A 12,748-nucleotide genomic window follows, 5' to 3' on the forward strand; every position below is an offset into this window, starting at 1 on the left:
ATTGTCTTTGTATTTTACGTCATCTTAAACAAGTTTTGCGGCTTAATCGAGGCCACCTGAAGGACGGCTTTCCTCAGCAACGGCAAGGCCCGCACTCCTCGCATATCCTGCGTACGTTATGTAATTTAGCCAGCTAATACTACTTATGTTTGTAATACTTAATTCAGAAGTTAATTATAAAGGATTTCCTAACAATTGTATTTGTATTTTGCGTCATCTTAAAAAGTTTAACAAATTTCATGGCTCAAGCAAGAGGCACCTGTCACTGAAGGACTGCTTTCCTCAGCAACGACGTGAACAGCATTACTCGAATATCCTGTAAGTAGTCATTTTATAACTATGTATATTTGCAATACCTTATTCAAAAGTTGATTTAACATTGACCGTGTGTACGTGTACACAAAAGTTACGTTACTGGCACAGCCATATGTATGTTACCTAGTAAGTTTCCAGTTGTTGTTGTTTTCACGTCAGAGCGTGGGGGAGGGGTGCATTGTTTTAATTGAGTAAACTTACTAAATTTCTTAAGAGTGTGTTAAATATATTAACTTTGATTTGAATTAAGTAATATTTTTGTTCCTTGAAACAGATCAGTTTAATTCTCCATCCTCAAATAGTTTGATAGAAATTTCACAAATATATTAAGTGTATTATAAATAAACAATTGGTTAGTCAAATACTAAATTGTATTAGTGAAATAAAAAAAAAAAAAAAAAAAAAAAAAAAACTCAAATATAACTGTACATTTTAGATAAAATTAGCTGTTGTATTTTTAGTCAATTGTTTTTGATATATTTACATTTATGCATTTGGCAGACGCTTTTATCCAAAGCGACTTACATTGCATTTCAAGGTACACATTTACAATCTTATCAATTCTTGCTAGCGCCGACGCTAGCACTAGTACTGTTTGAGCTACAGGAAAGCTATCTTTTGTACAATCAAGTAAACGATATTCAGAGATTTTATTAAGATAATAAAGTTAAATATTACTGTAATATTTACTAAGCCACAGAATTATTTAGAGGGTTAAGGGTTGAGTGTGAGGATTAATGCAATGCATATTTTTTTTTCAAGTAGTGCAATTAAACAAGCTTTTTTTTCAAAACCATTTGTCATTTTACTTCCATATTAAACATGTTTATTTAAAAAAGAAATTGGTTGAAATAATGCAGACCTCAATAAAAGCATATAGCATTGATTTACATCATTGAAGCTCGCAGTTGGTCTCTTTTCATTTTTCTTTTAGGTTTATCGTTAAAAATAAATTTCCCTATGTAGAAAATTAACCTGTCCTCTTGTTAAGAAGAATGCTGTTAATTTTTGCAACTCCTCCCCCAGTAAACTTTCTTTGAGATTTTACCTGTCATATGGTCCAACAGGATGTTTGCTTCTTCAGGTGCTATTTGTTTTGTGTATTTGTCACTTTCTTGTAACATTCAGGTTTGAATGTTAGCTCTAACCAGTTATCTTTACAATTTGCCTGTAGGATTCAGCTGATCTACCCGCCTTTGTACAAGTGGAGTTGGCAGAGGAGGTCATAAAAATCTACATCCTTCGGGACAATGATGGGGCAGTCAGCGATGTAGGAGTTGTGATTGAGGGCATCACTGTCCTCCGCAATCTTTATTTATCAAGGGCCCGACCCGACCCGGCCCGAGGACGCTGACGGGAAATATCGGCCGGGTCGGGTCGAGTCCGGGCTCGGGCAGAGAATCTAAGCTCTAAGTGGAATCGTTGTAGTAAAATCGTTGTAGTATAAAGCTTTTTGTAGGTAATTGTGACTTTTTATCAAAAATATTTTTTCTGACTTTTTTACATCTCACAATTTCTGAAAAACCTTTTTTTAACCCTTTAAAGCAGGAGATGAAAAGCAATACAAACGTTATAGGTAAATATTTTATATCTAAATATTAGTTGCTAGATTTGTTCTTCCGACTCATAACTTGACTTATTTCCTGTCTGTATTGCAGTTTAAAAAAAAATAAAAAATTGCTTAGACACTAAAAGTGAAACCATTCACTCATGTTCCTAATCTTTAGATCAAGTCTGCAAAACTACAAGATCATTAGGTGCTTTAAACTCAGTTTGCTGTTGTAAAACAATTTTTTGGCAAAACTCTAAACACAGTTCTCTACATTAGACACGTCACTCAAAACATGCTTTTTTGTTTCATTTGGAAAACACTGCCATTTAAATGTCATTTATTGATTACCAATGACCATGTGTGAAAACACATTATTTTTACCCTGTTGCATTTCTGTTTATAGTGTAAATATATGTATAAATAGTTACATATATGTGTGCAAATGGCATTTTTGTATATTTATGTATATTATTACATATGTTTTCATGTTCATGTACATGTACATATATAAACCATACACTAATTCTCGGCCTTTCGACTTCTCACAAAAATCTAACAGGAAGTATCTTGATTTCCTTTTTCAGACAACCAGACATTTTTTTCTGTCCAACTACACATGTTGATGTATTTCTTTTCTTTACTGTGTAATACTGTATTCACAACCACAAATGCTTACAAAAAAAAAAAAAAAAAAGAAAAAATAGAAAATAGTTTGGTTTCAATTTTGCTTTCCTGTTTACCGTAAATTTTTCTACATCTCTTGGCCAATTACTTTCAATCTTGTACAGAAATGTACATTGGAGCTCATTAAAGAAGAGCTTTAGGTTTTGAATAACTGTATGTATATGATATATCCAAAAATAGAATATTAATGCAAAGATGTTTGCAATGCAAGACAAATGTTTGCTTTTGAGATGTGTTTGTAATATTTTGAATGCAGTGCTTCATTTTGTGAGAGATGTGAGTCATTTTGCAGTTTGTGTGTGCAATTCATGGATTTGTGTAATGTGTGTAAGCAGTTGAAAAAAAAAAACTATAATGTTGACTTTCTGAATTGGCTTGTGCATATTCATTGTGTGTGTGTGTGTGTGTGTGTGCGCGCAGCAGTCAGCAGCTACACAATAGTAACAAATTCAGGTTCTAATGTAAAGCAATTTTAACAAGCCAATAGTGTCATTATTCAGCTCAATCAGTTCAGTATTGATTCAGTTCAGCTCCATAACTGTGTAAAATTCATCAATTGTGCATACATAATGAATATACAGTGTATCTGTGCACATACATGTACGTGTGACACATACAACTCCTGTGTGCTCCACTGTACACTGAACAAGCAAAAGACGCAAGTATTTTTTCACATCTTTGGTGTGTATGCTGCTAATCATTTTATGCTTGTGTGTAGAATTACTAAGGAAAAGTAAAATCATTTTTAGACAAGTTCATATAGTGTTGCATGAAGTGTTTGCTTTTGCAGGATATGTGTGACGTTTTGCATCTTGTGTGTGTGTTTTGTGTTTTTGTGTGTCGAGTTTTGAAAAAAAGATCCATAGTTAAAAAAAAAAATAAAAAATCGGTGTAAGCATTTTTTTTTTTTTTACTTTTTTTGTGACTTCCCTATTCTGAACAAACTCATGCAGCACTCAAGTCTCAGCAGACTGTCAGGCTCATGAAATGGATTCAATCTATGAAAATACTGATTTCGTACTTTCAACAGTTTCTTCAGATGAAAAATGCTCTCAACTCAAAGGTAAGGCTGGAGATGTTATCAGTATATGCATTAGAATTTCTATTTCTAAGATTTAGCATGTGGAGTAACAGTAAGGTTACTCATGTTCATTTAACAATTACACACTTGGCAGACACTTTTGTTCAAAGAGGCTTACATTGCATTCAAGGTTTACATATTATCCATTCATTCCCTGGGAATCATACTGTCAACACTGTCATTTAAATAAAAAAGCTCTGTCTTCCCTGTAGCTCAGACAGTAGATCATGATGATACCAACACCAAGCTCATGGATTCAGAAAGAATAAGTTCACATTGAATTATAATATTTGGATAAAAGCATTTGCCAAAAGCATAAATATTAGAATCAGAAAGAGCTTTATTGCCAGGTATGTTTGTACTTCCACATGACAAACAGAATGACAGTGCAAGCAGAGATAATACAAATAATAAAAACAGGAAATAGGAAATAATATACAAAAAAAAAAAAAAAATTACAAAAACAAATACACAATATGCAAAAAAATAGACAATAGACAGTATGTACAAATGCAAGGAAAGGTAATTAAGAACTATGGTGTGTTAAATAAATAAATGTATAAATAGTGTTGTGTATTGCACATGTTTATTGCCAGTGGGGGCATTAACTGTTCATGAGGTGGATTGCCTGAGGGAAGAATCTGTTCCTGTGCCTGACCATTGTGGTGCTAAGTTCTCTGTAGCACCGACAAGACAGCAACAGTTCAAAGAGGAAGTGGCATGGGTGTGAAGGGTCCAGAATGATTTTGCCAGCTCTTTTACTCACTCTGGATGATACAGTTCTTGGAGAGTGAGGAGGGGTGTGCCAATGATTCGCTCAGCAGTCCGGACTATCCGCCATAGTCTTCTGAGATCTGATTTGGTAGCTGAGCTGAACCAGGAAGTAATAGAAGTGCAGAGGATGCATTCAATCGCTGCAGAGTAGAATTGTATCAGCAGTTCTTGTGGCAGGTTACACTTCCACATCTGAGTTTGCTTAAAGTAACCGTGGTGTGTGAACTGGTGTGAAGTTTATCATTTGACATCCTGTGACTACACACTATAACACTATCCCCTGGTTTCACAGACAAGTTTTACAGTTTTTTGACTGCTTACACTCATTTTCAAAACATTGCCTTTTTTTTTTCTTCAAAACTTTACACACAAATCCATGAATTGCACACACAAAATGCAAAATGCCTCACATGTCTTGCAAAATGAAGCACTGCATTCAAAATATCACAAACACATCTCAAAAGCAAACACATTTGCCATAATATTCTATTTTTGGATGTATCATATACACACAGTTATTCAAAACCTAAAGCTCGTCTTTAATGAGCTCCAATGTACAATTCTGTACAAGATTGAAAGTAATTGGCAGAGAGATGTTGAAAAATCCATGGTAAACACGAAAGCAAGATTGAAACCAAACCTTTTTTTTTTTTTTTTTTTTTTTACTGTAAGCATTTGTAGTTGTGAATACAGTATTATACAGTATGAAAGAAAGGAAATACATCAACCATGTGTAGTTTATTCAGAAACAATGGTTGTGTTTGAAAAAAAGAAATGAAGGTACTTCCTGTTAGGTTTTTTTTTGTGTTTTGCAAAAAGTGTTTTATGAAATTGAGTAAAAGATCGAGAATTAGTGTATGGTTTTGCAGATTTGTTGTGTGGTTCTGGTCAGGTTTCAGAAATTGTGTGACAAGTAAGGATTTTGTGTGTAAGCTGTTGAAAATAACTGTAAGCTAGTCCCAGACTAAAATGCATGCCATTGTTTTGTCTCAAGATGCACACCAGTAATGTTTTTTTTAATAAAGTCAACTTAAATGTGCTAATTGCACTAATAACTAATCCTGGCTTAATCTAAGCCTTGTCTGTGAAACCAGACCTATGAGAGTGTATGTTCTTGTGATGCCTATTAAAGAACAGTGATATATTTTTTCTAATGTGTCATGATAGAAAGGCGTCTTATGTGCATAATTGTCACAAGATCTTTATTGGCTTGAGAAAGCCAACACACTGAAATGCTATTTAAACTTAATATCATTATTATTAATATTCTGAGACTAAATTTTCTGGTAACATTTTATTTTACAGTGCCATAGTTATACGTTACTACATGTACTTACTATAGTAATAACAGTAAATTGTGCATAATTACAAGTAACTAACCCTAAACCAAACCCTAACCCTAACTGTAACTCATGTAAGTACATGTAGTTAATTAATAGTACTCAGTACTTATTTGAGTAATTACAATGTAACTATGGCACTGTAAAATAAAGTGTAACCAAAGCACCAAGCACCAAACTCACCACAGAACTTGTGCTTGTTCTGAAGTTTGTTGCTATATCTTTTCAAACTGATGGGACTTACATTTTTTGTATTATTAATAATTAGATGACCAGATTTCTCATTGTGAAAATCTCCCCCTCTTGTGAAGTAGTACAGTCCACTAGAGGGAGCACCAGGATAAGAAATCCTATCTTTGACTTTCATTTTCCATCAGTCAAAATGACAAATAAATGCATACTCTGAGAGTGTTCTACAAGTTCTGTTTGTTTATACCATCTGGATACCTAACAATGATTGGGTGAATGCACATTTTATACAGTTTATTGTTCAGGTAAGTTAAAGTTCTAAACTAGTTCTAAACGAATGCACTGAAACATTGTAACACACAAACACATAAAAACAGTAGCTCGCATATCACTTGCAAATCTCATGCACACACAGAAACAATCAGGAGTGCAGAAACTCATTGTCAACACAGTCCTGTGATTTATGCGTTAAGTAGCTTAGAAACTGAACAGTTATAGATTTCTTTCTGGTTTTGAAGTAACTACAACCCACAGCTTCACAATTAATAGAGAGATGGTATGATTAATTCACATAGCAATCACTCTCTCATTAATTCATTCAAATAAATTCAATCTTACTGTGCTAATTTATCTGTATCTGAAAGAGTAAAAATCTGTAAGTAATGTTATGACCAATAGACAAAATAACTGATGAAAGTTAGCTGTTATGTTGGAGCAATAGCAATGTCAGTATGGAATACCAAAGCTGCTAAAATAATGTATTTGCCACAGCTGTACACAAGGTGACCCAAGTTTGAGTCCTGGTTCATGGTTCCAACCTGATCTCACACGAATATGTGTGTATTTTTACGTATGTTCTACCACATTTACTTAAGTTTTCTGAAATGTAGAAATATTTACGTACTGACAGCACTAAAACGTAAAATATTTACATGTTGACAGCATTAAAACATAAATTATTTACTTATTAACAATTTTACCGACATACAAATTTGTACGTATTTCTATTTATGAATATGAAAATTGTGGCATTAATGTTTTGATTCTATTGTATTAATTTGTCATATCAATGACGTTTTCAGTCACATTATTTAAAATGCAGTTAACTCATCTACTTAATATGAAGTAATAACATTTCGCTCTGTTTGTGATTTCTGCAGCAAATTACATTACATTACAAGGATTACATAATGACTACACTTTAAAACCTTAAAATGAATGACATTTCTGTAATTGTTTAACCATTTTGAAATATTCAGTTTGTTTGCCGTGAGACACATAGTCGTTTTCTCTATATAAAGCGACTGATAATAGAACCATAAAAGACACTAAAACACAACATAAATTTACATTCAAGACATCAATTTTATTTGTTTGTTGTAATCCAAATCTTTAGAATCCATACGTTTGTGAGGAAAAGATCCAAATTCAGCATCTCCATTCTCAGTAGCCACCGTAAATGTCAAATCCTGCGCTCATTATGATGAATTAAAAATTGTGCCCTCAAGAATTGTTATGGTGTTTTACGGCAGTGATATCAAATGCTCATTGGCTCTCCCCTGCTTCATCACAGATTGTGACATGCCATGTTTCAGTCGATGTACATTTGAAATTTGGAAATACGCAATTTGGAAATTCCTCCTTGCTCTCGCCAATGGTAAAAGGGGAACCACTGCAGAGGAGTACCCTGCCCACGTACTCCCTAAATATCCCTCGAGGTCCGTCTCCTCTCTCCTCGAGAGAGATACACACACGTCTTGCTAGAGTTGCGACATCTTGTCCATTATGATGACAACAGCCTGTGTGTGTTTTCTCTGCATTGAGGCCTGCCTGGAAAAACACACACACAGGCTGTTGTCATCATAATGGACAAGCTGTGTGTGTCTCTCTCAAGGGACTGGTTTCCCTGCGAGAGAAATATAATTCTTACTGCTGCTAGATCCATTCAACAGTCTGTTTCTGTCACAAACTGGTTGCAGCAAGGTTGAGAGGAGCAGGAGCTAAGTGCAGTGTATTTATTTTCAAACAATAATATAAAATAACTAGAATCAAAACACTCAGCCCTAGTGAAAAAAAAGTATACTTTATTGTATTTTAAATATATTCCCTTTTTCTATAGTACACTGCAAATATACTAACAAAAAATGTACTATCATTAAATATATAAAAAGTATATTAGTATCATATTTTCACAATGCAACTTTTAACACACTTTAAAATAATTGTACTTTAGTATATTTTCTAAAAATATATTTTAGAAAAATATACTTGAAGTGTAAGTTCAGTTTATTTTTTAAAAGTGTATTTATTTGCACTTTATAAAAATATATTTGAGGTATATTTTAACAGTGTGCTGAAAATGTTCATTGTAACAATGCACTGAAAGTATATTTAAAAAATACATTATTTAATATCCTGTAGTTGTAGTGTATCTAATGTTAAATTTGAGTATATTTTTTAAGTTTACTTCTTCATCCTTGGAATTCATTATATTACTTGTGCTATTTATTTCAGTATGACTAATGCATTACAAGCCCATTTAGTATATGCAGTGTAGCCTATACAATTTCCAAATAAGTGTAAATGTTTATTAAGTTTACACTGGCAGAATCATTTTACAATAGTACACACACAAATCTATATTAAACAACACACCAGCAGCACAAGTAATGCGAAAAAATATGTTGAGTGGTTAAACTTATAGGAATTCAAATGTCTCTTCAACTTGGTCTGTGACCAATCAGATTTTGTTGCTCACTGCCTTCAGCCAATCAGAGCTGCTGACGTCACGGTCGTCATCTGAATCCCCTCGCTTAGTCACTCAGGTGAAGTATAATGTCGCAATGTATAATTTATTTAATAAAACACTGAAAGCGCAATACATCGCTCAATCTTGGGGATTATGACCAGTTCAATCAAGTGACATCGCAGCCTGACCGTGATGGCGACGACAACCGGCTAATCTAATGGCCTACGCGATCCTGAAAGAACCGGAGAAAAGTGCTGCTATTGGGAGGTGAGTTGTAGTCTACCAGTTAACAAACTTTATTTTATTTTCTTTAACAAACGGAGAGCGATATTTCGGCTTGATATCTCCTTTTTGAGTTTTTGTGTGGTGTTTTATGGCACATGTTTGTATGCAGCACCAAAACATTCATATATGATTGGTCAAATCGGCCCGTATTCTGTACGATATTAATTCATAAAGTGTTTTATGCTTGACTATGTACCGAAAACAATATCGACATGCCATTCTGATACAGTTCCCTGCTGCTAATCCTCATTTACTGTTCAAAAATAGTATTGGTTCAATGTAGGATTTAGACAGACTATTGTAAACGTGAATAAAGAGTTGAACAGGTCTTATATCTTTGGTATATTCTGTCAACAGATGCTGTTCTTCACGAGTCTCTGCGGTCATCATTGTGCCATCAGACACAATAATGAGAAGCTCATCAGAAAATGGAATATAATGTGTAATTTGTATTTGTGTATAGAGGGTCACCATGGTCCAATATTTTTTTTTTCTTAATGAAAAACATGGTAAGTTTTGCTGAATCTATATTAAGTTTAAATAAAAACCATTGGATTTGTCAATGAAATATGTCTCTTCATTATGTTCTTATATTTTATTTAATTTAGTGGCCTTGAAAACAAATGCATTCAACTTTGGGAAAATGTGTTAAACTGTATTTAAATAGTAGCACAACTGTATTGTGTGAGATTATGTAATTCAAAGTACAGTAGTCAACATTTGAAGTGGATCAAAAAAGTTAGGACAACTTTGATTAAAGGTTTTGATCCGCTTCAAATGTTGACTATATTATACAAAGTAGAAGTAATAACAAAGTGTATAGTTATTGACTGCAAAGTGTGTAATGTTTAATATTTGGAATAAGCCAAAGGTACTGAGCATACAGTATATACTATAATATATTCAGTGTATATTGCTTGTGTTTTGTAATGTACTTAAATCACAAATAAAGTGTACTTATAACACAAAGTGTACTCATAACAGAAATAAAGTATACTTATAACACAAATAAAAGTATACTTATAACACAAATAAAGTATACTTATAATGCAAAGTATATTATAACAAAAAAATTATACTTTTAACACAAATGAAGTATACTTATAACACAAATTAAGTACACTTTAATATCACTAATCAAGCATGTAATTAGTCCCTACACAGACATACTTAAAGTGTACTAAGTATACTTGAAGTTGTTCCAATTTAGTACACATAAGTATACTAAATATACTTAAAGTTGTATTTTAATACTACTTAATTTCAACTTAAATATACTTAGTACAAAATTAGTTGTTTCAAAATAGCACACTTTAAATGAACTAATCATTAACACACTTGAAATATACTAATAATTAGTCTTGCTGCAAGTATACTTAGTATACTTTTTTTTCACTAGGGAGGAACAGGATAATTATAAACAGCGAACAGAACAACCAGTTAAACACAACAATAACAGACTGAAACAGAGGGCTTAAATAGAGCACACAGAGGGAGAAAGTAATTAGAATTAACACAACACGTAGGGGTGTGACGAGACAGGTATCTCACGAGACGAGACGAGACGAGACTCGAGATTAAGTTCACCAGACGAGACGAGACGAGACTCGAGATTAAGTTCACGAGACGAGATGAGACAGATTTTTACACACTATTTTTAAGAAATCCTCAATGGCGAAATACATGAAAAAATATTCTGTAGGTGTATTTGAAATGTTTTAACTAATCATTTTGTAATGAATGTCATTTCAGTTCTACTTTCTGAGTATGAATTATCATATGCAGTAAAAGACAACAGTACTGTAAAAGGTTTTGCCACTAACTCAACTGACTGACTTCTCTTCTGTATGATTTCAGTCTCTTCAGATCTTACTGTACATGATTTATGAGCTTCTACAACTTTTGACCTCCTAACTGAACTCCTTTTCACAAACTGATCATAGAAATAAAAACAGTATAAATAAAAATGTTAACACTTTACAATAAGGTCTCATTTATTAACATTAATGTATTAACCAACATCAACTAACAATGAGCAATATATGTGCTACAGTATTTATTAATCTTTGTTTATGTTAGTTAATAAAAACAGTCATTCATTGTTAGTTCATGATAGTTCACAGAATAGTTAACAAATGAAATCTTTTCACAAATGAAACCTTACTGTTTGTGCTTAATAAGATTAAGAGAAAACTGTTATTCAGTCTTTATGGTAACACTTTACAATAAGTGCAACCAAAGTGCAAATAAGACCAAATTTTTCTTTGATACAGAGCTAAGAGATGGTTACATCTACACTGCCCAGCCTAAAATAGCTTTTATATTGAGAGATATCTGTATTCATCAGGGAGCCGCTTTCAAAATGCGGGGTATTCAATCGCGTTTGAATGCGCGCTCGCGTTTACTTTCACTTTTAGCGATCGCGCGTAACTCTGTAAATATGGAGTAATGACAACCGTTATCCAACTGAATTAAATGTTTTTTATTTAAATACAAAGCAAAACGACAGTGGAGGCGTAATGTAAACGTAGCAGTGGCATATTCTTTCCTAATCATTCTAACACTCTGTCATGGCAACATCACAAGACTTTGGGTGCTTCTCAATATCCCTCCTCGTCTCCTCGCTCCTCCGTCCTCCATCCTATGACCCGGAAAACGATCGAGCTCAGCCATCTTGAAGGACATATCGGCTGCGTCCGAAAACCTAGGTAGCTGTCTTGCTGCCTCGCTGTCTTTTAAGAGAATGACTTGTACGGCAGCGTTTGTACATGAAGGTACCTCACGAAACTGATTTCGGACAGACTTCTGAGGCAGCGTAACAGTTTAATGATCTACAGCAATATAGCGAGCTTTGGTGAGAACTACACAAATATTTAATTACTACAGTAGTAATTTCTCGATAGAAATGATATCAAAATTGAAATATGTTGGTCAAAATCGTACATTTATACACAAACTGAGCAGCAAATGCAACTTTCGGACGCCATCTTTATTTTTCTAGCTCAACTGTCACAGAATGGAAAGCACAGGATTGTGGGATATCAAAGGCAGTGAAGGACACATCTATGCTTCCTTCAAAATTCGATCAGATGAAGGTATCTCAGGAAACAGGAAGTGAGGCTAACATTGGATTCGGACGTGCCTTGATGCCTTCCTACCTTGAAATGTGTCCTCAGAAGGCAGCATTATACAGTTTTCGGACGCAGCCCTCAATTCTCTAATTGCACCGCGAGGAGGTGAGAATCGAGGAGTGAGGAGGCTTCCTGAGGAGTTATGAGCGAGGATACACAGGTGCATCCTTTGCGGAAGTCTTTCTCATCGAGAAATGTGACGCACGCATAAATTCCCCTCCCCCTTTATCTCTCACAATAATTTAAATTTAAATAAACTTTATACCTCATATATTTCAACAGGGCATCTTTCTTTATTAATATTTATTATAATTTTTTTAAATAACCAAACTTTAATAACATATGGATAGATCCCTGGAGTGCAGCTGATGATGCTTTGAAGTGACGCTAAAGGGAGCGAGGATATATCATTTCACTTGATTCAATTCCTCCGTCCTCGCATCTTTTCCTTGCGTCCTTCCCTCGCATCCTGAAGGGGTGGAGCTAAGACGCAAGGAAAGGAAGCAAGGAATGGAAACGAGGATGCACAAATAAGAATTGAGAAGCACCCCCTCGACGAGAAATCTCGTCACATATTAGTCTTGCGAGACCTCGAGCCACGAGATCTCGTCACACCCCTAACAACACGCATGAACTAAGGGAACCTAA

At 34.1% G+C, this 12,748-nt stretch overlaps 1 protein-coding gene across 2 annotated transcripts in view; it reads left to right on the forward strand.

The window, feature by feature from the left end:
- The first annotated feature begins 3,517 nt into the window (after positions 1-3,517).
- LOC125263519 (E3 ubiquitin-protein ligase TRIM21-like) overlaps positions 3,518-12,748 on the forward strand; it is a 36,353-nt gene continuing 27,122 nt past the window's right edge. The window contains exon 1 of one of the 2 annotated variants that reach the window (XM_048182521.1): positions 3,518-3,614. In XM_048182521.1, coding sequence (XP_048038478.1) covers positions 3,539-3,614 — 76 coding nt within the window. In that variant the 5' untranslated portion in view covers positions 3,518-3,538. The remainder of the gene's footprint in view (positions 3,615-12,748) is intronic. The other variant, XM_048182522.1, reaches the window with a different exon arrangement.

Source organism: Megalobrama amblycephala, linkage group LG2 (assembly GCF_018812025.1).
Source record: "Megalobrama amblycephala isolate DHTTF-2021 linkage group LG2, ASM1881202v1, whole genome shotgun sequence".
Classification (NCBI taxonomy): domain Eukaryota; kingdom Metazoa; phylum Chordata; class Actinopteri; order Cypriniformes; family Xenocyprididae; genus Megalobrama; species Megalobrama amblycephala.